Source organism: Perognathus longimembris, chromosome 10, assembly GCF_023159225.1.
Source record: "Perognathus longimembris pacificus isolate PPM17 chromosome 10, ASM2315922v1, whole genome shotgun sequence".
Lineage (NCBI taxonomy): Eukaryota > Metazoa > Chordata > Mammalia > Rodentia > Heteromyidae > Perognathus > Perognathus longimembris.
The window spans coordinates 6,413,843-6,436,648 of NC_063170.1; the positions used below are offsets into that span (position 1 = coordinate 6,413,843).

Here is a 22,806-nt window from a genome sequence, read left to right on the forward strand (position 1 = left end):
CTCATCCGTAGGCTGGCTGGAGGAAGGCCCGCTCTCTCTGTGACATTCTGGACATCATTTTCAGTTAGCAGCAAGGCCAGGGCACTGTTGGCAGGTCTAATGAAGGAAGGAAGAGCCTTCCTCTATTCTTGCAAAACCACCTTTCTCGTGTACTCTTTCTTGGGGTTCCTTGGGCTTTAGCCACCATAACTTAATCATCCTTGGATTTACAATCTGGCTGGAGAATTTTGATCACTCCTCATTTGAGACTTTCCTACATTTGCATTTGATTCCCCACAGGAAAGCTATTGTTTCCTCAGACAGGAATGATGACACAGCCCCTGTGATGTTCGTTTGATCCAAACTACTTAAACTCCATGACTTCTTCATGGATGGCCACGAAGAGAATCGAAGGTCTAAAAAGTTGAGTCTCTGCCCTAAGATCACACGGGAGAAGACCGTGTCTGATCCCAAACGTTTTCCCACATCCTAGTGGTCCCCTGTTAGGACTGTTCCTTAAGCCTCCTTTTCAATCTGAAGTTTTTTCGGCACTGGAGATATCACTGTAAATGAGGTACAGCCTATGCTTTTTAAATGTTTTACCATTTGCTTTAAAAAAAAAATTCAGGTGGCCAATACTGCCAGTGACTGTGCGTAGGAGGCAAAAGCATTTAGAAAGGATATTTTAGTAGAGAATAAAGCCCCAAGCCAAAAGCAGGATGCTATGATGGCAACGTTGCAGACATCGGTCCGAAGATATTAAGATCATTTATTGTGTGGGGAAGGGTGGGTAGGCAGGCCCAGGGATTCCAGAGGGGCCTAGAGGAAAATTCCCAGGCACACCGGGGATTCGCCAGCCTGGCCAGCTCTGTTTATTTTGGAACGGAGTTGTCATAGCCTCGGTGTGTGGCTGGCAGTGTCCGCAAGGACCCGCTTGTGCAGCCAGCCAGGGGATGAAAGACAGCAGAGCAGCCCTGGCCCTGCTCGAGGGGCGACTCAAGCGGATGCGGGGGCAGCGGGAAGAGCAGCAACAACATTCTAAGTGATTCCCGGCATCTCTGCAGCGGGTTCCAGAGTGTCCTTAAGTCAGCCTGTCCAGCTAGCCCACTGCGGGAGAGATGTTCCAGTCACAGATTGTTCTGTCGCAGTCACAGAGGCAACGCAGAGCCAAGAACAGAGGGACACGGCCAACAATCTGCCACCGTGGTGTGGAGGGCTTTCTAATTCCCTCTTCTGATCACCTTTCCTTCTCTTCTAGAAGCTTGACCTAAGTTCGAACAGGCTCGCCTTCCCTGAGATCACCCTGAGGTGTGGACAGGGAGAAGTCTTTGCTTCAGAACCCTATGTGTTATTGGGCTACTCAGGAAATCTGAGGGCTGGGGTTCGAAGCCAGCCTGGCCAGTAAAGTCCATGAGATGCTTCTTTCCAACGAACCACCAGCAAGCTAGAAGTGGAGCTGTGGATCAGGACAGCATGCCAACGCCCAGAGATCAAGCTCTAGGACTGGCACACGTACATGCACGTACACACACACACACACACACACACACACACACACACACACACACACCCTCTGTGATCTGGGGCTTCCATTCCCACTTTCCTTCTTTCCCTTCCCCAACCCCACCTCAAGCACACAGGAGACTGAGGCAGTAGATCTCAGGTTGGAAGCCTCTTTGCTAGAATAGAAAGACCCTATCTCAAAGAAAACCCACATAAACCTCAAGAATGGAAGTCAGCATGAGAAGGACTAGGCTTAGAGAGAAATGGGAAAGGGGGCCACAGGTGAGAGGAACAGCAGCTAGCACTTGCTGGACACGTCTTCTGGGGAAGCCATTTTCTCAAGGATTTCCTCTCATCTTCAAGTGTGGACAATGCGTTTCTTTTATCAGTCATTGAGATAGCTTAAGGATTGGGTGTTGGGGGGAGAGAATCTTCTCTTTGAAATCCTGGTGTTTACCCCCCCAAAGCCTATCATTATTAACGATGAATACAAATAAGTGAGCAAATAAAAGTAATAGCTTGCATGAGTTGTCAAGTAATAGTTACAAGAAACCATTCTGATGCTTGAGATGTCCGTTGCTTCTATGAAGACTTTTGGATGTAAAAACCCAAACTCCTGGAGTCAGAATGATTCCTTCAAAATTTCACATCTTGCATATGTAAGTTTAGACACATCTTCTTATCACTGATTTTATTTGTTTATTTACTTACTTCTGAGGTATGAGGGTTTGAACTTAAGCCTGTAATTGCTAGGCAGGCACTCTACCACTTAAAGTTGTGTCTCCAGCTCTTTCTGCTTTCACTGTATTTCGCATACGGTCTCAGTTTTTGCCTTAAGCCAGGTAGACTGCAATCCTCCTATTTATGCTTTCTTCTGGGAGACTGGCACATGCTATCATACCCAGATTTTCATTGGTTAGGCTGCGGGTCTTGTGAAGTTTTTCTCCGGGCTTCTTTGAACAATGTTCTTTCCAATCTCAGCTTTCTGAGTAGTTAAGATTACAGGCATGAGCCATCCTACCTAGCAGACTTTTCAATTAGCAATCATCACTTCTCAGATAAACCTCACTAGCATAAACCCTATTTTTTTCTTTGTAGTTTAGTAATTGTCTTTTACCCCTACCCAGCGAAAACAAAAACAAGCAAAAATGCTTAGAGTGGGTTCTATAATCGTCCCACCGTACAGATGAATCACTGACATTTCTACAGACATTTAAATCGAGGCAAAGAGAGACTAAGTCACTTGCTAAAGGCCACTGAGCTAGAGAGTAACAGAATCAGGTGTGTGACTTCAGATACAAACAGCTAATTCATGACAGCGGACATAAATATTACCAAGGAAGCTCATAATGTTCCAAAGGAAGCCAGATGGGGTAGTACACACCTACATTCTAGCAGTCAAAAAGCTAAGGCAGAAGGACCACAAGTTCAAGACCAGCCTAAGCAACTTACCAAGACTATGTCTCAAAATAAAAAAAGGTCTGGAGTACAGTAGAGTGCCTTGTTCAATCCTCCAACATTACACACACACACACACACACACACACACACACACACACACACACAGAGCAGAAACATGTAAATATATATATATTATATATATATATATATATATATGAGGTTTTAAACCACTCTGACGGTTCATCTCATTAAAAATGCCCAGCCCTGAGCAGATGAGCCCAAATCATTTCTTTGCTGTTGGGCCTCTGGAGAAAGATTTTCATCCTCTTCTGCAACTGATCAAAGCAATGGAACTATGGAGCTGACCCCTGCCTCTCCAGCATGACTGTACAGAGGGAGCTATGAGCCGTCTGAAGAAATCCCGTCATAACAAATATCACCCATAAAATAATAGTACATGTTTCAGACATGTTTGGCACAGTCTTTCATCACCTCGGTGGATTCTAGATGCGTATCACTCTTTAAGTCAGAATCGACCTTACCTCATACCCTTTCACGCTGTCCCCCAGGGCTTCCACAATCCCAGAACACTCAAATCCCGGCACCAGGGGGGTCTTTGGAGGGTTGTCAATATTTCCTTGTCGTACCATCAGGTCAATGAAGTTCAATCCACTGTGAAAAGAGAGAAATTCAAAATGAGATAAAAGCATCGACCTGGTTTTCCTTCCTTCATTTTTCTTGTCTTCGCTTCCTTCCTTCCCTTCCCTTCCTTCCCTTCCCTTCCTTTCCTCCCTTTCTCCCTCCCTCCCTCCCTCCCTCCCTTCCTTTCTGGTTTAGTGTCTGTAATAGTAAGGCCACTTAGCTGCATGTCATCAATAAACAAAATTAAATTACTTCTAAGCAGATAAATAATGGACTTCTGGCAGAGAAAACAGTGGCAGTTTTCACTTTAATTTGAAATTGAGCCCTTTTGTGCTCTCCTGGAGCCCGTTTACTCTCACTCTGGAAACACATATCGACTAGCCTAATCATTAGACAATCTAGCACTTAATCAAGGGTCATAGATATGTATGTATGTATGTGTATGTGTGTGTATATATATATATACATATATATCTCAAGGAGAGGTACAAACAGACACACGGAAAGCAGCCAGACACTATGGCCTCCAGCCAAACGACGAGAAAGAGAAAGGAAACCTAACTTAAAAGTTCTCAAAACAGCCAACTCCCTCACCTCCATGGTCACACTCACTTGTGCCAGTGCGCTGCACATCAACAACACCCAAAAGGATGAGTGGAGCCGTCAAGAGACTGCGTTAGATCCTGCAGGAGAAGGGTGGCTCCAAAAGAGAGATCAAAGGCCTGGCCTGATGGCTAAGGGGACGCCGCATCTCAGTTATCCCCGGATGAAGGAAGTCACGGGGTATATCCTCTTAACCATTACTTTAAAGGTAAGAATGCTATGAAAATATACGGAAGTCATCACCAAGGGGAACCATCTACTTGACTCTAATGCACCGTTTTCTGGACGTGCCCTTGGGAATGGCATTTAATACCCATTTACTAATCACATAGTAGAACACATCCCACTGAGCATGCATTTTACCTCCCAAAGGACGTGATTGTAATGTGCTTCTAAGTTTCACCAACCACCCTCTAAGAGAGACTCCAGTTACAGAACTCAAACTTCCCAGTCCAACCCATGAGCCATTATCCCCTGACTACATTATCCCCTGGGTTGAACTATTTTTAAGCACACCTTGCCAATTTCTTCCTCTGTCTCTTTGGAGCCAAGGAAGCATCTAATTCTGCCTGCATTCCCCAGTCTGGCCCATCAGCCTTATCCATAAAAAATGCATGGAAACAAACAGGGATGCCTTCCTTTGAAAGATGGGTTCAGAACTTACCACCTTCTCAAGCTGTCCTTGACCATACTGCCCAGATGGGACAGCTCTTAAATGTGCACCCTCCCACCTCCCCTCTTGAAGGCAGCTTACATTTCTTCACTTTCAGAGTTCCTGGGCATGCCATAAACCCAAAGTAATACAAATAGGTTAGGTACTCAAGTAATATCTGCTGAGTGAAGCAATGCATTAATTGAGGGTATTTAAAATGTATGTCTCCAGTTTGAGCGAAATCTCCTGTCTACCATGTTTATCTGTGCGGCCTCGGGAAGGTGGTATAGATTCTCCAGGCTCCAATGTCTTCATCTAAAAAAAGCAGGGATTAGGTAGTGCCCACCTAATGGGCTTGCTGTGCAAATAAGTAAAGCAATTAAACAAGTGTGGCACTAGGTATAGAGAATATTCAGTCAAGGTTAGTCTTGAAGTGCACAGCTCCAGTTACCAAGGCAAGTCTGAGAAGCATTTTGGGAAGACTTGTTGAAAAAGGATGAAAGATAGCTACCGAGCTGGCTCAGGAACACTTCAGCAGTCCATAAGCTTCGCTTCTATGAAACGGTCCATTTTGCAACACAATCAAAGAAACAAAGCTTCACTGTTTAGCAATAAAAGGAACTTTTACATTCTCAAACAAACACTCTAATGCATTCCAAGCATAGTTAACTCACTGCTTTTCCCTTTGTGTGAAAACTTACGATTTCCCAAGGCCCTGATGAAGAAATGCCGGAAGAAGTTACTGGACAGTTCTGCAAATGCAGAAGACTCCCTGGAGAAGAACGCCTTCATGCTAGAGCTGATTAACTGTCAATCACCATCAGCATGAGTGGGGCCTGGGGACAGGAAGCCGGGAAGAGCTGGGACTGACTAACAGACCGGAGCTTCCTGTTTCCTCAGAAAGGCCAGCAGTGATTCTGCCAGGTCTTTGTATTCCCAAGTCTGCTTGTTTTACTTAACATATTAATCTCCAATTCCATTTGTTTTCCTGCAATGACATAATTGCATCTTCTCTAGGGTTGAATAAAATTCCGTTGTGTGTGTGTGTATGTCTATTTATATGGGAAGCAAGTATGTAACACATATATATGTGTATGTACATATATAATATTCACAATGTGATATGTATATGTCATATTATATACTGTGTATAATATGTGATACAATGTGATATGTATTTATACTATACATTGTATTATATATTTATATTATACATAATATAAATACATTTATATATTATAAATGTTTGTATATTTATAAATACACAAATATATATATTGTATCACATTATCTTTATCCATGTATCTGTTGTTGGACACCACTTAGGCTGATTCCATAACTTGACTATTATGAATAGCACTACAGTACAGGAGAGTAAGAATCTCTATGGCAGGCTGACTTTTCTCCCTCTGGTAGTAGTATAGCCATATTTACTTCTTTACAAAGACAGAGGAATTTGTCCTGAAATTCCAGCACAAAGCCGAGCTGCGTGGCTCTCCTAGGCCTCATAGAGAATATAGACTGGTTACGCTTCTTGCTTTGTGTTGGCAGATTGGAAGCTCTCAGCCAAATCTGCCTTCCTCCTTCTCCTCATTGTCAATGTCATCCCAACTTCTGTATGAATTAAAGGTTCCCCTAAAAAACTATCTTATCTGCTATTACAGTAGGCCTGTCATCAGAATTCCCAGGAGGGCTTGTGCACGCAGGTGGTTGGGCCTGACCCCTGACCCAGCAGGTGTGAGGTAAGGGCAGAGAGCTTACATTGCTAATGCGTTTCCAGGTAAGGCTTCTGGGCTAGGGACAGGGCTTTGAAGAACAGCTGACAAATTATTAGTTTTAAGCTACTTCAAGTCTCTTTTTTCATGTTTTCTTTCTCTCCTTCCTTACTGTCGGAATGAGATGGGATAAACAAAATTAACAGATGCTGATGAGATAGCTATGAACATATAAAGTTTCTCCCATTAGCCTCTAGGGCAGTATGAGTTTCTGATCCTAATCCAGAGCATTGTGTTTAACCTTATTAAGTGTGGTCTTATTAGCTTAGGCTTGCCATTCCAATTGGCCTGGCTCTTCCTTGGATCTTTCCATCTTTCATCCAAAAAATCATTAACAAATCTGGCTCACCCTCCAGGATTTATAGCCTCTGAAAATGTGGTGGTCAGTAGACTTCGACTTGCAAGTGGCTGGTGGAAATATTGGACAGGCTGTTACATTTCAGTGTCCGAGGAGTACACAAAGATCTGACAGATGCCAGGAAGGACACGTAACGCGTGCAATCAGCGGCGTGTGACGCTGCATCAGATCGTGTCTTCTCATGATTCTATGAGACCTGGAGGTCGAGTATCTTGCCTTCCCTGAGGGGTGTGAGGTCTCAGCCTCCGTGAGTGATGACTGCCAGCCCCCTCCCCCGTAGCAGGGCTTACGGAGCCACGAGGTGAACCCTGAGTACAATTATGTTGTGGAGGTACGTCAGGATCGTGATGGTGATGGTGATGGGGCTGGACAGGGTGAGCTGAGGGCAATTCCTGTCAAACTATGAGGAAGAAAGGCCAAGGTCCCAACATAATATTCTGATATGGTCCGCTGGCATCCATGACAGTGGGGGGGTGCGATCTCCACTTTCACATGCCCGCCCCCCCCCCACCTTCATGGTCACAGAACAGTTATCATTGGCAGTGATTATTTATGGGGCTCCTTTCTTTAGGAGTCAGTCCTTCAGGGAGAAGGATTTAGAAGTTCTTAGAGCTAAGCGTGAAGGCAGCAATGAGAATAAGGTCTTTCATTAAGGGCTTGGAAGAGGGAAGGGAGAGGGCGATGGAGAAATTAAAGAGATCAAAGAATCAAGAAAGGCACGGAGAGGAAGGGGAAAGAAAACAAGGAAAAGATCTGCAGGTGGAGGCACAATCAAAATGCATGCAAGGTGCGTGCATGCATGGCTTGAGAAAAGCTCTGAGCAACAGTCGGCCAGGGCTGTCCACATGTCTGTAGGAAGTTGAGGTTACAGAAGGCTAGATAGAGGAAAACACTTTCTGAGTCCACATGGAAACTCTCGCCCACCTTCTGCCCGGTGGGCGTAAAGGACCCCGGTGTCTGTGCCAGCCTCTGTCATCCCTGAGAAGAACCAAGCAGACCCACACAAGGCTCTGACCAAACAACAAAAACAGCCGAGGAAAGTGTGTTATTGCAGATAGCATGTTCATCAAAGCACTTAACTCCAACCCACACGAGGCCAAAGAAACAGATGTTTGATTCAGCTCCTCATTCCCCAACAACTGAAGTTCTTGTTTCTGGTTACTTAATCCCAATTGATAGCTTAGAAATGCCTAAGAAAAGAAGCACTGATTGATCTAAAAATACAAAAATCGTGTTGGCATTTCTTTTTCTTTTCCTTTTGGTTCACTCAAAAGCACACAGTTGGCCTCAAGATTGTGAGAGGAATAACAAGAATCTATTCTGGAAGGCAGATCATGTCTAAGACAAGGACACCTTTTATGCAAATCTCAAAACGCTTCTTACCTAAATTGTCGACCAGAACTGCCTGTCCCGAATGGACTGTGGGCTAGAAAGGACCCCTGTGTTCAATCAGAGGATGCAAGGAGTAAATGATGGGTATGTCAACTTCCTTCTTCTCATTGCAATGGTCCCCTGAGATCTGGCTCCAGAACACCCCACCTAACTTTCTCTAACCACAATTGGTAGATATATTAGTTCGTCCCTGCAGCTGTCTGAGACATATGAAACTCTATGACGCATTTGACGCGTTTCGTGGTCTACCACTTCCTTTTTGGCTCAGTGGCACTGCTGTGTCACCTCCTCCACCAGCCCTTTTCCCATAATCTACGCAGGGATGAAGAAGGGGCAGATACCTCTGGATACAGGTGCTCACGTTCTCTGTGGTAGCAGTATGTGCGAAAGGAAATTCATGCAGATCGTATGTCCAAATTAGTATTCAAAACACACCCGAGCAGGATTTCCAACATGGAATGAAATGGTCAAGGAGACATACTGAGAATAGAAATATCCCCAGGCAGGTTTCAGCAGAAACAAAAGCGTGGTACAAATGGAACCCAAACAAGCTCCCTCTTGATGCCAAGCCTGGCCCCTTAGATTTGGGAAGATGGAGTGATTTATCTACGCCCAGCCGCTCCTGGGGAGGCAGATGGAGCTATTTATTCCTGCCACGGTTCTCGGAAAGGTTAACAACTCTATATTCCGTGTTTGATGTTGACCAAGGTTTCAGGTTCAGACAGGAGCTTGGCAGTCATTGGCCATCATAGAACCCCAGTGCCTTGGGGCTGGGCTAAGCCATAATGTTACAACCTGCAACGGTGACAATGACATCCAGTGCCTCCCAGGGGGTCAGAGATCAGCAAATAAATCAGGACTCGGGATACAATCCCACAAGCGTCAGTCATACAGGGGTCACAGCTAGCGCAGAGAGTGGCTACGTGGTTAACTCTCTGCCCTGGCGTCTTGAGCTTCCCACAAGGGAGGAATGACACAGGGATTCGTGTTCCCATTCTCCAGTCTCTCCAGCCCCAATCAGCCTCTATATAAAATGGGGTAAAGACATCTAGAGTGACCACGGCTTGATTTCTCCATGAAACCACCAAGAGGCAGGATCCCCATAGAGCATGTGAGTAAATTGGCTGTCTCAATCGAAAGAAAGGGCTGAAGGGAGGATGCAGGCTAGGAGAGCGTGTCCCAGGGGACATCCTGCGATGCTAGAAATGACCTGAATCTGCGCTACCCAGTATGGTAGCCACGAGTGGCTACCGAACACTTGGTTAATACAGCTGAAGAACTAACTGGCCTTCAAATTTTGGTGGACTGATATTTAAGTTTAACCTGAGGAGGCAGTAGCAGAATTGCTACCCTCAGGTCTTTCCCTGTTGATTATGAGGAACTCTAGAAACCCATCTTTTTTCCCCCCCCCTTGGCAGTATTGGGGACTTCATGGGTACTAGGCCTCCAGAACTGGTGAATTTTAAAGATCGGTTCTTGCTTTTTACCTGGACTGGCCCGTTGTAATGACAGGCACACATTAGCATGTCCCGCTTTTTCTGTTGAGATGGAGTCTCACAAACTTTTTGCCTGGGCCAGCCTTGAACTGTGATCCCCTGGATCTCTGCCTCCTGAGTAGCTAAGTAGCTGTGATTACAGCTATGTGAAAGGCTGGTGCCCAGCTAGAAATCCATCTCGCAATGTTGAATGCGTAGAGTGCAGTGCACATCAAAGGCTGACAAATAACCATTCCTTGACTGGAAATGCAAATAGGAAAATACCTAGAAGCAATTTGAGCTCTTTCCCCCACCCCTTTCTTTCTTTCTCCTTGTTAAAGAAATTATCTCTGAGCTGTGCTTGCCTGGCAGCCTTTTGTGTTCCCAGGTGTACCATGGTGTAATGGCAAGGAAAAAAACCAAGAAGATCAAAGACAGGCTTGATTGATACCTTTTGGAAAGAGCAAAGATTTACCCCTGGAGGGTAAAACAATAAATGTGAAAGTGAGCCAAGCTAGATACAAGATGGTCAGAGACAGTAAGAAAAAGGTTTGAAAGCGTGGGAGAGTTTGGAGAGAGCGGGAGAGACTGCAGGGGCATAAAAAAAAATACGTAATTGTGGAGACATTTTCCTGTGGCACTAATGGCATCTCCTAAAGGGCCTCATGGTTTGACGCTGCTTTGCAATTCTATGGTCTCTATTCAAGAGTGAAGAGGACCAGGAAGAAAAATAAGAAAATGAAAGAAGAAAAGGAGTGGATTAAAAAAAAAAAAAACCCATCCTGAGAACACAGAGTCTCCCATGAGAGCTTCGGGCTGAGCACAGGAAGGCTTAAGCTCAAAGGAGAAAAAAAGAGAGAGCCTATGGCTCACCCCTGTAATCCTAGCTACTCAGGAGGCTGAGACCTGATGACCATGGTTCAAAGCCAGCCCGGGCAGAAAAGTCCCCATGAGACTCTTATCTCCAATTAACTACTCAAAAGCTGGAAGTGGCATCATGGCTCAAGTGGTTGAGTGCTAGCCTTGAGCACAAAGAGGCTCAGGGACAGGACCCAGGCCCGGAGTTCAAGCCTCACAACTGACTTTTTTTTTTTTTAAAGGAGACAACGACATCTGCTGCTGATATTCAGGAGTCCCAGAAGCACCAACTGTGTCTCTGTAGTCAGACAGAGAAGGTGCTGGAACCCCAAATGCCGTTTCATGAAGACTAGGAGCGTGGGTGCCTTTATCGTGCATTCCCAGTTCTGGCTATAATATACTGAGTCAGAGTTTATAATGAGTTCCCCAATCGGAACAATTTTAGTAAGTAGCGCCAGGACGATAAAGTGAATCCAATTGCAAATTCATTCAGAGCCATCATAGGAATGGTGGGCTTAATAGCTCTCCATTAGATGACTGGAATAAGTCTAGCACAGATAAATGGGAAAGCTTTTTTTTTTTTTTTTTGCTGATCTGAGACAAAGGATGCTTTATTTTTTTGTTGGTAAAAGGAAAAAAAAAAAACAACAGTCTGTGGTTTAACAGATAGTCTGTTAAAAGATGCATACGTGAAGCTAGCTGGGCCAGACATCCCTGGATGGTGGAGGTAAGAGAATCGTGGTCTAACAAGACCTTATCTGAAAAGCAAATCAAAAAAAGCAAATCAAAAGGACTGGAGACGTGGCTCAAGTGGAAGAGGCCTGGCTACACCAGTGCGTGCGTGTCTGTGCTCGGGGGAGAGGCAAAGGGGGGACACGGAAGGTCTCGGCACAGTTTGCCAGAGTCCTGGGACTAGGTTCTGCCTGAACAGCAGCCATGAGTTCTGGGAACAGGAACCCTGTTCTCCGCCCCCCCCCCACCCCCACCTCACCCCCCGGCCATGGAGGGCAAGATGGATTGGAGACAGGGGCAAAAAGAAGGAAGGGGTGGACAAAGATATATATATATAGACTCACATCTCAGCGCATTCTCTCTCTCTCTCTCACACACATACACACACACACTAACTGTGTAATCTTCAGCAAGTGCCTCTCCCTCTCTGTCCACGACTCTTCATGTGTGACATCCTTGGTATCAGAGTGATCCCAGGAGAACATTCAGCACAATGCCCGTGGCATGCGGCGTACCCTGGGAGGGGCGATTATCATCATCGCTATGGCACAGCACAAGGGATGGAAAATACCTTCCCGTGAAGCCTGACCACCCAGACTGGATAAGAAACAGGGACATCTCCTGGGGGGGGCCTTAGGGTACGGCAGAACAGAGCAATGGGGGAAGGGGCAGAATCCACAGGGAACACAAAGAGGAGGACTGTGTTCCTGAGCACCCAGGCAACGTCCCTAGGAAACACTTTCCACCATCTGCGGGTTCAAAGGCACAGGTTGGGAACCTGGTGCCGGCCAAGGAAGGTAGGGACCGGCACGTGGAAATGCTGTTTTGTTTTAGAGTTTGGCTTTGGCCTCCATGCCGGGGCCTGGCATTGCAGGAGTGTCTGAGCCAGTGCTCCTGAAATGACTGGCATCCGAAGCAACGCCGCAGGTTCTCTTGGAGAGCCCTGGCCTCCAGCACCCAAGGGAGCCAGATGTCAAGAAGGAGAAAATAGTGATTAGACAGCAGAGCAAGCAAATGCCGGATTGAACAGATTGTGTTTGGGAGATGTCATACTCCCTGCAAACAGAATCCCTCTAGAGTTCTCCCAAGATCTCACTTAAAGACCAGCGAGCCCGGAGGCTTTAGGGAAGAGGAGGGAGAGGACTCGAAGCCGCATTGCCAGTTCGATTCAGGTCCCGTGGACTCTCGGGAGAAACTCTTCATGATTTATTCAGCCGGCAGACACTGAAGGAGAACCTACTGCTGTCCAAGTACCGTGCTCCATGTCCAGTACCCCATGGATAATGAAGTTCCTGGCTTTTCCAAGATGACCGAAAAGGTGTCAGAGCCTGTGGGCCTTCATATGGGAAATATCGAGTATTTAAAGGGATTTAGTGGAACTACTATGCTCTGTCGAAGTCTGCCACGGTCATCAGACTAGCGCGTTCATCCATCTTGTGGCCAATGCACAGTATGAATTTTTGGAGCACATACTCTTCCTCAACACACACACACACACACACACACACACACACACACACACATGTGTTCCTGATGAGCTGTAACCCCCGAAGCTTTGTTCTTTTAGACCAACATAGAAGAGAATGAGACCAAATACGGTCAGCCTCAGCTCTTCGTTCCCTTGGGCCAGGGGCCAGAGATGAGATCTCATTCACGGGAGGAAAGGCTTCCCTGGGCATTGGAAGCTTCCTAAAATTGTGCGGGGCGGCTGGAGCTACGGGCCGACAGCTCTCTGGCTCTCTAGAAGGAAGGCACACCGTGGCCGGAGCGTGTGAGAAGGTGGCAGGGGCCAGGAGAGGGGCATCAAAAGGGGGCAGGGGAAAGCAGGGAGAGGCAGGAGATCCGGGCTACAGGCATCAGGATGCTAGAAAGGACGCGCTCAAAGAGAGGAGTGAGGGGAATGGAGTGGCCTTTCCTTTGAAGGTTTCTAAGCATGACCCACGTCCTGGCATTTAACAGCGGCATCCTACGTGGTGGCTTTTATTTCCTCTGGTGTTCTTTTGGGAACTAATCTTCATCTACTTGCACTTGGCAGAGGACACGCTGCCTCTAGCCTATCATGAGTGAGTGTGTTCATGTGTGTTCCCGTGCCAGTACTGGGGCTCAAAAGTCAGGGCTTGCGTGCTTTTCCTTAGTTCAAGGCTGGCACTCTACCACGTGAGCTGCAGCCCTACTTCTGGCTTCTTGGTGGTTAAGTGAAGGTAAGAGTCTGATGGATTTGCCTGCTTGGGATGGCTTTGAACTGTGATCCTTAGATCTCGGCCTCCTGAGTAGCTAGGATTACGGGCGTGAGCCTCCAGCACCTGCCTTTCTGGGCTTCTCTTGAGGTTAGAGTGTTGTATCCTTTGGAGGAAGGCATGGGGAGTATGAATGGTTGGCCTCTTTCAGAAAACTTGCAGAAATATTAGAGAGCTTTCGAATCTACTACTTCTTTGCGTCTTCCCCTCGGAGCTATCAGAGCCACAGCACATGATACAGACTTTATTCAGTCAACAAACATTCAATCTGCCAACTTTATCGCTAGGCATTTTAGGTAGAATGTCTTTTTTGTTTGTTTGTTTGCCAGTCCTGGAGCTTGGACTCAGGGCCTGAGCACTGTCCCTGGCTTCTTTTTGCTCAAGGCTAGCACTCTACCACTTGAGCCACAGCGCCACTTCTGGCTTTGTTCTGTATATGTGGTGATGAGGAATCGAACCCAGGGCTTCATGTATACAAGGCAAGCACTCTACCACTAGGCCAATATCTTTTTTTTTATATAGGTACTATGATTATACCCTTATTGCAGATGAGCAAGCTGAGATTTCAGAAGAGCACAGCATTTTCTCAAGATCATGAAAATTGCTAAAAACAATCAGAGCCAGGATTTGCCTCCAGCCTATTTTACTTCACTTAACTTTACACTACTTTCTAACCAAAAAAGTGCCTATAGAGTTTGGGTGCAGTTGCCACCACTCCAACAAGTGAATCCTTCTTATCCTTGCACGGAAGGTAATTGTCCTGCATTAGTCTGGGGCGGGGGTGAGGCAGCCACTTCAGGAAGTCCAGAATAATAAGACACAGACAGGAGCCGGTGGCTCACACCTGTAATCCCAGCTACTCAGGAGGCTGAGATCTGAGTATTCCCCCCTTTAAAGCCAGCCTGGGCATACAAATCAGAGAGAGACTCTTATCTCCAATGAATCAATAAAATGCAAGAAGGAAAGGTATGACTCAATGGTAGAGTGCCAACTTTCAGCTATAAACATATAAGACAGAGCGCTGAGCTCGGAGTTCAAAAGCCCCAGTGCTGCCTCCCCTCCAAAAAGGAAAAGAAAAAGTGTGGGGTTTGGGTTCTGTTTGGGAAAGCACCGTTGAGTATGTTTCTGGACACTGCTGGAGATGAGATTTGGCTGAAGGGTCAGGGGTCACTGGCAAAGGGAGATTGAAGACAGCAGCTGACTGTATGCTCTAATGACGAAGAGGCCACATGCAAAGATAAGGCATGTCCTTGCACTGGAAGCATTTATTTTTGTCTCCTGGGCCTTCAGTCATAAAATTCAACTTATTTGGCTACTTGGACTCCCGTCGATTTCCTGTATGAGATCACACACAAGAGGAATCAGGCTAATTGGAGATATCGTGATAGCCGCTCTCTCCTATGAAGAGCCTCGTCTCGCCTCTAACTGAACTTGGTCGTCTCTGACAAATGCTAAGGTGATCAAGAAGGCTCCGTCTTGGGAAGATGAAGTGCCTGGATCTTGGAGGCGTGAGGGTGCTATTTCGCCACGCTTGGGTGAAGATGAACCCAAAGGTTGTGAATGTTTATTCCTTTGAACTATAGTGAAGAAAGGCTCCTGTGGCTGGATGGTGTGTGCACCCCTCCCCCCCCCCCATTACCAGAGACATCCCTGGCACCACCACCACCCGACGGTGGGCTGATGGTGGCGCCCCAATAGGGTGGCCCAGTTTTATGCCAGCGCCGGCACTCTGTGTGTTTCTTGCTAGCACTGTTGTTAGGAGAGGTACTCAGAACCAGGAGATGCTAACTCAAATCTCGGCTCTCACTTTCACAGCCTGGATGACTGACTGACTTAGGAAGGCAAAGGAAGGACCCTGGTTGTGCACCGACTTTGTGCAAAGCACCGTCAGAGAGCGCTTTCACAGACTCCGCAGGTCTTCTTAAGAACAGTTAGCTGGTGGGTATGACCAGCAGTGCTAGGTGGAAATGTTATTTGCTTAAGGTCAGTTCCAGCTGGAACCCAAATCTATTGTAGCCTTACCGTGGTGGCCACTTGAGTCTCTGAGTCCCAGTTTCCTCTCCTAGGAAACCCAGATGGTAAAACCATGCTCTCTGCCTCCGGAGTACTGAGGCTCAGAAGCAAAGCTGCAGTGTACAGTGGGCTTTGCAATGCAAAGACAGCACAGGAGGGGGAGGGGGAGGGGCTGTGCAAGATTCCTTGATTACATCATCATTCCCTTGGCCTGTCGTGGGCCACCTGCTATTGGTTTCTGGTGAGTGTCTGTTTCGTGAAGATCTGGCTGTTGTTTGGGGGAAATCTACTACATGCCAGATGTTCTCTAAGATCTCAGCTTTATTTTATAAGTAAAATAAATAAGGTTCATAACTAAGGAGCACATTGGGTTATAAAGGGCAAAGCAAAATTCTAACCCATAGCGCCTGGGTTAGGACCCAAAGCACAGGCACTTTCCAAAGGATAGACCATTTCCATTCATCTTCACCTGTAGCCCCATCAATCATCCTTTCTAAAGGCTGAATGAATGAACCTCTTCTGAATGGTCCTTCCGCCTTAATTCCAGCCCTACAGGAAGATCCTTCGTTCCTTCTTTCCTTCCTTCCTCCCTCCCTCCCTCCCTTCCTTCCTTCCTTCTCTCCCTCCTTCCTTCTCTTCCTCCCTCTGACATTCCTCCTTTCCTCTTCTTTCTCCCTCCCTCCCTCCTTTCCTCCCTCCCTTCCAACTTTCCTTCCTTCCTCTTGATCCCAGGCTATTTTTAATTCCATAACTTTGACCCTCAACAGTTTCAACCCCTAGGATATTCCCCTTACCAAAAGGTAATCAGAGTTATGATGACATTAGCAACTTTCAAAGCGAATTTAAAAGTCTTCAATAGCACTGTGAAGCTGCCGGCAATCTACTACATTATTTTGCTGAAGTCATCTCCACTTGTATGAATGCTATTGCACATAAAATATTACTACAACAAATTTTAATTTCTTAATCTTTTCCCCCCTGTGCTGTAAATTTGACCAATTATTGTTTCTGCTATTGGGTCATTCTTTGAGGTCTAGTACTTTTTTTAAAAACCACACAATGAGAAAATTGAGAGGAAGAGAAGAATATGCATAGTGAGAGAGGGGATGCAGAAAGGAAGGGAAAGTCAGAGAGGTTTCCCTATTGATAATAAGATTAACATGCTCTCCAGAGGGCAAGATAGCTAAATACAAGCAGTAAGTCCGAATGACGGGATTTAAACCTATTTCTCTTTCTCTATAAGGTAGGAAAACCACTGATCCTGGGTTTGCTTTCCTTCTTGAGTTACTGGGAATCAAGTGTGGCTGTTCCATTATTGGGTAAAATACAGACTCACCGTCCACCACCTCATCAGTATGGATATAGGAAATAAGAAAATATACACTCCAGTACACAAGCAAAGACCCCTATGCTAATGCGTCCATCTTCTCATCACCAAAATGAGGTTCAGCGCTGACTCATGGCAACATCATCCTTTCCTATCTAATCCTGAGACCTCCATCCAATTCTTGGATGAGTCAGAAGCCTTGGTTTCAATCTGCCTGTCAAGATATCTTCTTCTGGCTGGGGCATTAGAAATTCTCAGAGCAATTTCTCAGATTTACAAACATCTGTGTCACTTAACCTCACAGACACCATTTGCTTATTTGAATAAACAGGAGGCACAGCACTGGCCGTATTTCATTGCATTAACCTCATTAGTGACAGCTGAATGCTGCGTTGTTCCGGGACATCTTGTATTTAAGTCACAAGGGAAGCAATGGTCAGCAAGACCCAGTCAAGTAAAGAAAGCATGGCAAAGAACTCCAGTATTCTCTGGGGCTATACGGAGTGCTGGCTGTGTTTGATCAGCATGCATATTCCAGGTCAAGAGTCAAAGCAAACTCAGTCCTAGATGGAGACCCAAGCATCCCATACCCCAGCGGTCTAGATGAGACACGGAGCCACAACGGGCATGGTGGGAGACGGGCAGGAGGGCATTATGCACTTTTGAGTCTTATCAGAGCTATTTTACATCAATGAGATGCACTCATGGTCCTGTCTCGTCTGGCTGCCTCTCTGTGCCTCCTGGTCTGTTGTCATCTCTATTTCTCTCCTTTCCTTCGATGCATTTGTCACTGTGGTGTCTGAGTCTCTGGCCCTCAAGTTAACAAAGTCCAGGGACAAGGTAGCTTTGGATTTCCACTTCACGCTTCCACTCGGAAGTCTGAGACCCTGGCATGCTTCTCGGCGTCAGTTCCTTTCCCTTTGAAATCCACCCTGATACTGATCTTGGTGCATGTTTGGTAGGTAGGACGGACGCAACAAAGCCAAATCCACGCAGGCAACTCAGTGCCTGGCTCCTCACAACAACGCCCGCCCCTCCTCCCATCCCACTTCCCCTCGTGACGCAGTAGGACGCCACCAATCTGATGTCTTTCCTCGAGTGTGGTCTGCCCTCGGCCCATTTTCAGATCAGCCAATGGAGCCATGACTGGCAGAAATTATTTCTCAACCAATGGGTCTCTTTCCAGCAGTTTCCTATGGCTTCTCACCGTAAATCACTCAGGGAAAATAAATGTCCTCAATCCATTAGTGGCTTTCGACCACGAGCCAATCCGAGGCACCAACTAGACAAGGCTTGTTAATGGTCACTTAAATACCTTCCTACGGCTCAACCTCCAACACACCCCCCTCCACAGCCCCCCTCCAACCCAACCTGTGCGCGGGATAGGACGGATGGCAACAAGGACACAGACACGACCTTGATCGGTCCGACAGGACCACACATCCTCGCTCGACTATGCCCATTCCCGCTTGCTCCTGCCATCCCTGAGTTATTACCAATAGTGCACTTTTTGAAAAGAGTTCCAGTTTGAATGGTAAACTATCTTGGGTCTCTATGGCAACCGAGAACAATAGTTTGGATAATAATAGCTATCATGCATCCACCATCACCTATGTGCTAAGCATCATCCTACAAGTCTCACATGCAAACAGCAGTACAGCGCGAAGGCAGGAAGGCACCATGACTACCTCCCTCTCCTCCATTTGATAGACCCAGAAACTGACATCTAAGGCAAGTTAAGCAATACACCCAGTGTGCAATGGAAGCAGCCCAGCCAACCATCTTCAAAGGCTGGGCCCACATTCTGACTTAGCTCTCCCTGCTGCCTTTGCTCTCAATGTCTCGAACACGCTGCTCAGCAGACCACTTGGAAAGGACCCCTGTGGCAGGCTGTATCTCCAAGGAGATACACTTACAGCACCCAGCAAGCAACTGGGTCTGCTCTAGGAAGTCTGATCCCTACGTCCTAAGTGACGTGGCCGGACACAGGCTATATAGCACTCATGATTCACTGGGGGGCCCTGTGGTGTATCTCAGTAGTGGAGCTCCAGCCTGGCACGCTTGGGCGGGGGGGGGGGGGGGGGGGGTGCTGGGTTCTATCTATTCTTAACCCTGTGAAATCCAGAGGCTTCCAAGCGGTGTTACCCCAGGGATAGCCAAAGAATGTCCCCTCAAGTTACCCCTAAAAGGAGCAAGGAATCTCTGTATTTTTTTTTGGAAGGAAGGAAGGAAAGAAAGAAGGAAGAGAAAACAACATACATGCCAGGGTCTACAGAGGTAAGTCACGTTTCTTGCGGCTTTCCCACAAATGGAATCAAAATGGAGTAAAAGGAAAACAGCAGAGCACGAAGCACAGCAGATTCAAATCCTAATTCTACTATTTTTGTCAGGTTTCTGGCTATTCGCACAATCTCCCTGAGCCTCAATTTGTTCTATAAAAAAAAAAAATTATTCCCATCTCATTAGCCCATGAGTGAGAGAGTAAATGAAGTAAAACAAGTATTTCTCTCTGTCTCTTCTCTCCAATTTCCACAAAGTACATAGAGTAACCAACCTGATCCTTCATTCCAGGTCTGACTAACCCAACCTCAAACGTATTATGCTTTATTTCCAAGTAAAGAGCATATCCTACTTGATCATAAAAAGGTTTTTTATTAAAAATAGAGAGCAGATAAAAGAGGACCTCCAGCCCAGAGGCCATCCGTTGGTTCATAAAAACACAGAATGAGTCATCCTGAATCTCAAGGCTAAAACTCACAATCAACGAGCCTCTCTGGCCAGCCGAGCCCAGCCCGTGCAGGACCAGGGACCCTGTGGGCCAGCCTTACAAGCTATTCCAGGCCTCCCTTGCAAAACTCATTAACTCTGCTTCCAGCTTGGCAAATGGAAACCCATTTGGGGCCCTCCACACTATTGCATTCAAGCGCTCCCCAGGCCTGGTGACTTTCTGATCAGGTGGCAGAATCTGTAGGGATTCAAGGGGGCGGGGGAGGGTGTGCGCGCACACAGCTCCACTAGAGAAGAAATGTATGCGTCTAAGACTGAGGATCAATCTGGCTGGCCTTCCCCTTACCATTTATTATCTCAAAATGATTCAGTCCCTACATGCCTGCATCCAATTAGTCTAAGATGCAGAGATCAGAGAACACAGACTCACAGGCACTGTAGTGGAGGCCCGGTTCTTTTAAAACATCACTGCAACGTGTTCTTCTCTGAATATATCCTTATATATTCTTATTCTGAATATATTCTTATTGAGTCCTAGAACTCAGGGTCATTAATTATATGCATGTATGCATGTACATTGCATGTATATGTGCATATACATTAGTGTAATCTGCATGTATATTTGTATACACATAATACGGTCTGCAGAATGGGGTGGTTAATGAAGGAGAGTTATCAGTGTAAGGCTTTCCTTGCACTAGACTGAGACTCTTCCACCAGCAAGAGAAATTATGAGTCAACAATCACCCGGCAAGCTCTCTCCTTCATCCGTTTGCTTCACAATCATTCATTCTGATGTCCAGTGCACAATGCTGGACACTGAGGATTTGCTTCAGAGAGTGGATATGAGTTCTGCCGTCTAAGATCCATCAGCCTGGCTCGGTAAGTGTTAACAAGAAGAACTCAGAACCCCTGCCCCTGGATTTGCAAAAACACCTTCCCTAACCCAGAGTCCCCCAGAGGCACCTGATATGAGTTCAAAGTCAGATACACCAGCTGCACATACATGGGATGAACTAGAGCTCAGCTCCCATTGCTACTACCAGCTGCCTCTTCTACCAGCTGCCTTCTGACCTTGGCAAAGGAACCCGGCCTCTGCTCTCAGCGTAGGGAAGGGGGCAGAGAGGAGGGATGGCTGTCTGGCTTTCGTGTTTTTCTTGTCTCTTGATCTGGCCACAGATTATGGGTTTCTGATCTAACTTGAGAACCTTGCAGGTGGCTGTCTCTTTAAGAAGCAATGTATTGGGTCTTCAGGAGGCAGAGATGCAGACCATCCATCTAACAGTCTGCACACCCTGCCAGTGCTGGGTCCAGGCACCCTTTCCATCGGGCCTCCCCAGAACCTAAGGGGTACACAGAGAGATTTACACACACCCGGGGATCCCATCTGAGAGTGGGTCTGAAGGAGTGGCTGGGGGAAGTGGAGAATGGAGGACCTTGTAGAGAGCTAGGCTTCAAGACAGGAGCAGGAGTTCAAGCAAAGATTGATCAGGGTTGCCCTGCCTGCCCTGGGAGAGAGAAGGTGGGGGTGTGGGGAGGAGACAGGGTGGGCCGTAGCCCTGGCTTCATCTTTTATCCAGCTTTGAGCTGCTGGTTAAAATAACCCTTCCCTCTCGGTTCTCAGTTCCTTTCCACAGACCTGGTTACAGGGAGGAAAAGGAAAAGAAGTGGGGGTAGGGGGGGTGGGGGGAGGAAGCCTGCAAGCCACCCCTAGCCTCCATCAGAGCAGCACAGCAGAGGTGGAAAGACCAAGTCTCACCAAGCCATGGACCTGCCATCCGAGCTGCCCAGAGGCTGAGTTCCAAAGATCACAGTTCAAAGCCAGCCTGGGCAGGGAAAGTCTGTGAGACTCCAATTAAACACCCCCAAAGCCAGAAGTGAAGCTGTGACTCAAGTGGTAGAGAACTAGCCTTGAGCATAAAAAAAAAAAAAAAAAAAAAAAAAAAAAAGCTCAGGGACAGTGCCCAGGCCCTGAGTTCAATCCCTGGCGCGCGCGCCGCACACACGCACACACACACACACACGCCACTTATTGACAGGGTAAGTGATCTCAAGAAGCCATGCATTTCCTCTTCTCCCCTGGAAGAGCGGGGAGATGAGGAGACCGCACTCCACTCCACTCGCGGGGTCCCTGGGAAGTATCAACCCGCCTCGCGCGCCTTCCACCACCGCACACAGGGAACTATCCAAACTGCGGCTGCTGCTGCTGTGGCTTTCTTTTTTATTAAAAAAAAAAACAAACAATTTCAACCATCACCCCAGCGCTGGCAGCTAGCTGAGCTCTTCCTACGGGACCCCCAGCACCCCCCCCCCGCCCGCCCCGCGCGCAATGGCGCAATTCTCCTGACACCCCCCCCCCCCCGTGCAGGGCGCCCCCATCCCCGGCCCACCCCTCCGGCTGGTTTGGCGAGGGGCGAGGTCCCCTGGCTGCGCCCTCCCCAGCGCCGGCCGGCCCCAGGGGTGGCTCGGGGGAGGGGGGGGAGCTGGTGGGACCCCCGGAGGTCCCCAGTGGGGGGGTGTCCCCTCCCGTCCCCGCCCCCTCCCCACTCCCGGGGCGCCCGGCGAGCGGAGCGCGCTAGGGGAGGAGAGCCCCCCCGCCCCCCCCAGCGAAAGGCGCGGATACTGGACCAGGCTTTGACGCGGATCTTGAGCTCGCCATCCTGGGGCTCGGGCATGGCCTTCCTGGTGAGCCGGAGCTTGTTGAGCCCGCCGAAGCCCACCAGGACCACGGCGCGCATCTCCTGGGCATCGCCGAGGCGGTGCGAGCCGTCGCCCCCGCCACCCTCCGCGGGCTCCCGGGTCGCCTCCTTCTCGATCATCTGCTCCGTCTCCTCCGCTTTCTCCACGCCTTCCTTGGCCATGGCGCGTGCGGGGCGCGTGCGGGGCGCTCGGGCGGCCGGCCACCGGGGCTCCTCCTGTTGAATGCGCGGTGCCCGGCGGAGCGCGGCGGCGATGGCTGCAGCCTCCGCCAGCCGGGGAGCGGGCGGGCGGGCGCCGGGTCCACGGCCCCCGCCGTAATCCCGCGAAGAGCCGCGCGCGCGCCGCTCCCGCCTCGCTCCCCAGCCAGCCCGGGCTCCGGCGGTCCACACCCGCCCCCGGATCCCCTCCCGATCGGGGCTTCCGAAGCCTCCC

General features: G+C 48.0%; 1 protein-coding gene across 2 annotated transcripts in view; it reads right to left on the minus strand.

Annotated features, from left to right (window-relative positions):
- Window positions 1-22,605, minus strand: part of Vat1l (vesicle amine transport 1 like) — a 91,606-nt gene extending 69,001 nt beyond the window's left edge. For both annotated transcript variants that reach the window (XM_048355440.1, XM_048355439.1), the window contains exons 1-2: window positions 22,303-22,605; window positions 3,426-3,555 (exon numbers count right to left, since the gene is read on the minus strand). In XM_048355440.1, the coding sequence (XP_048211397.1) occupies window positions 3,426-3,555; window positions 22,303-22,535 (363 nt within the window). In that variant the 5' untranslated portion in view covers window positions 22,536-22,605. The remainder of the gene's footprint in view (window positions 1-3,425; window positions 3,556-22,302) is intronic.
- Window positions 22,606-22,806: the final 201 nt, after the last annotated feature.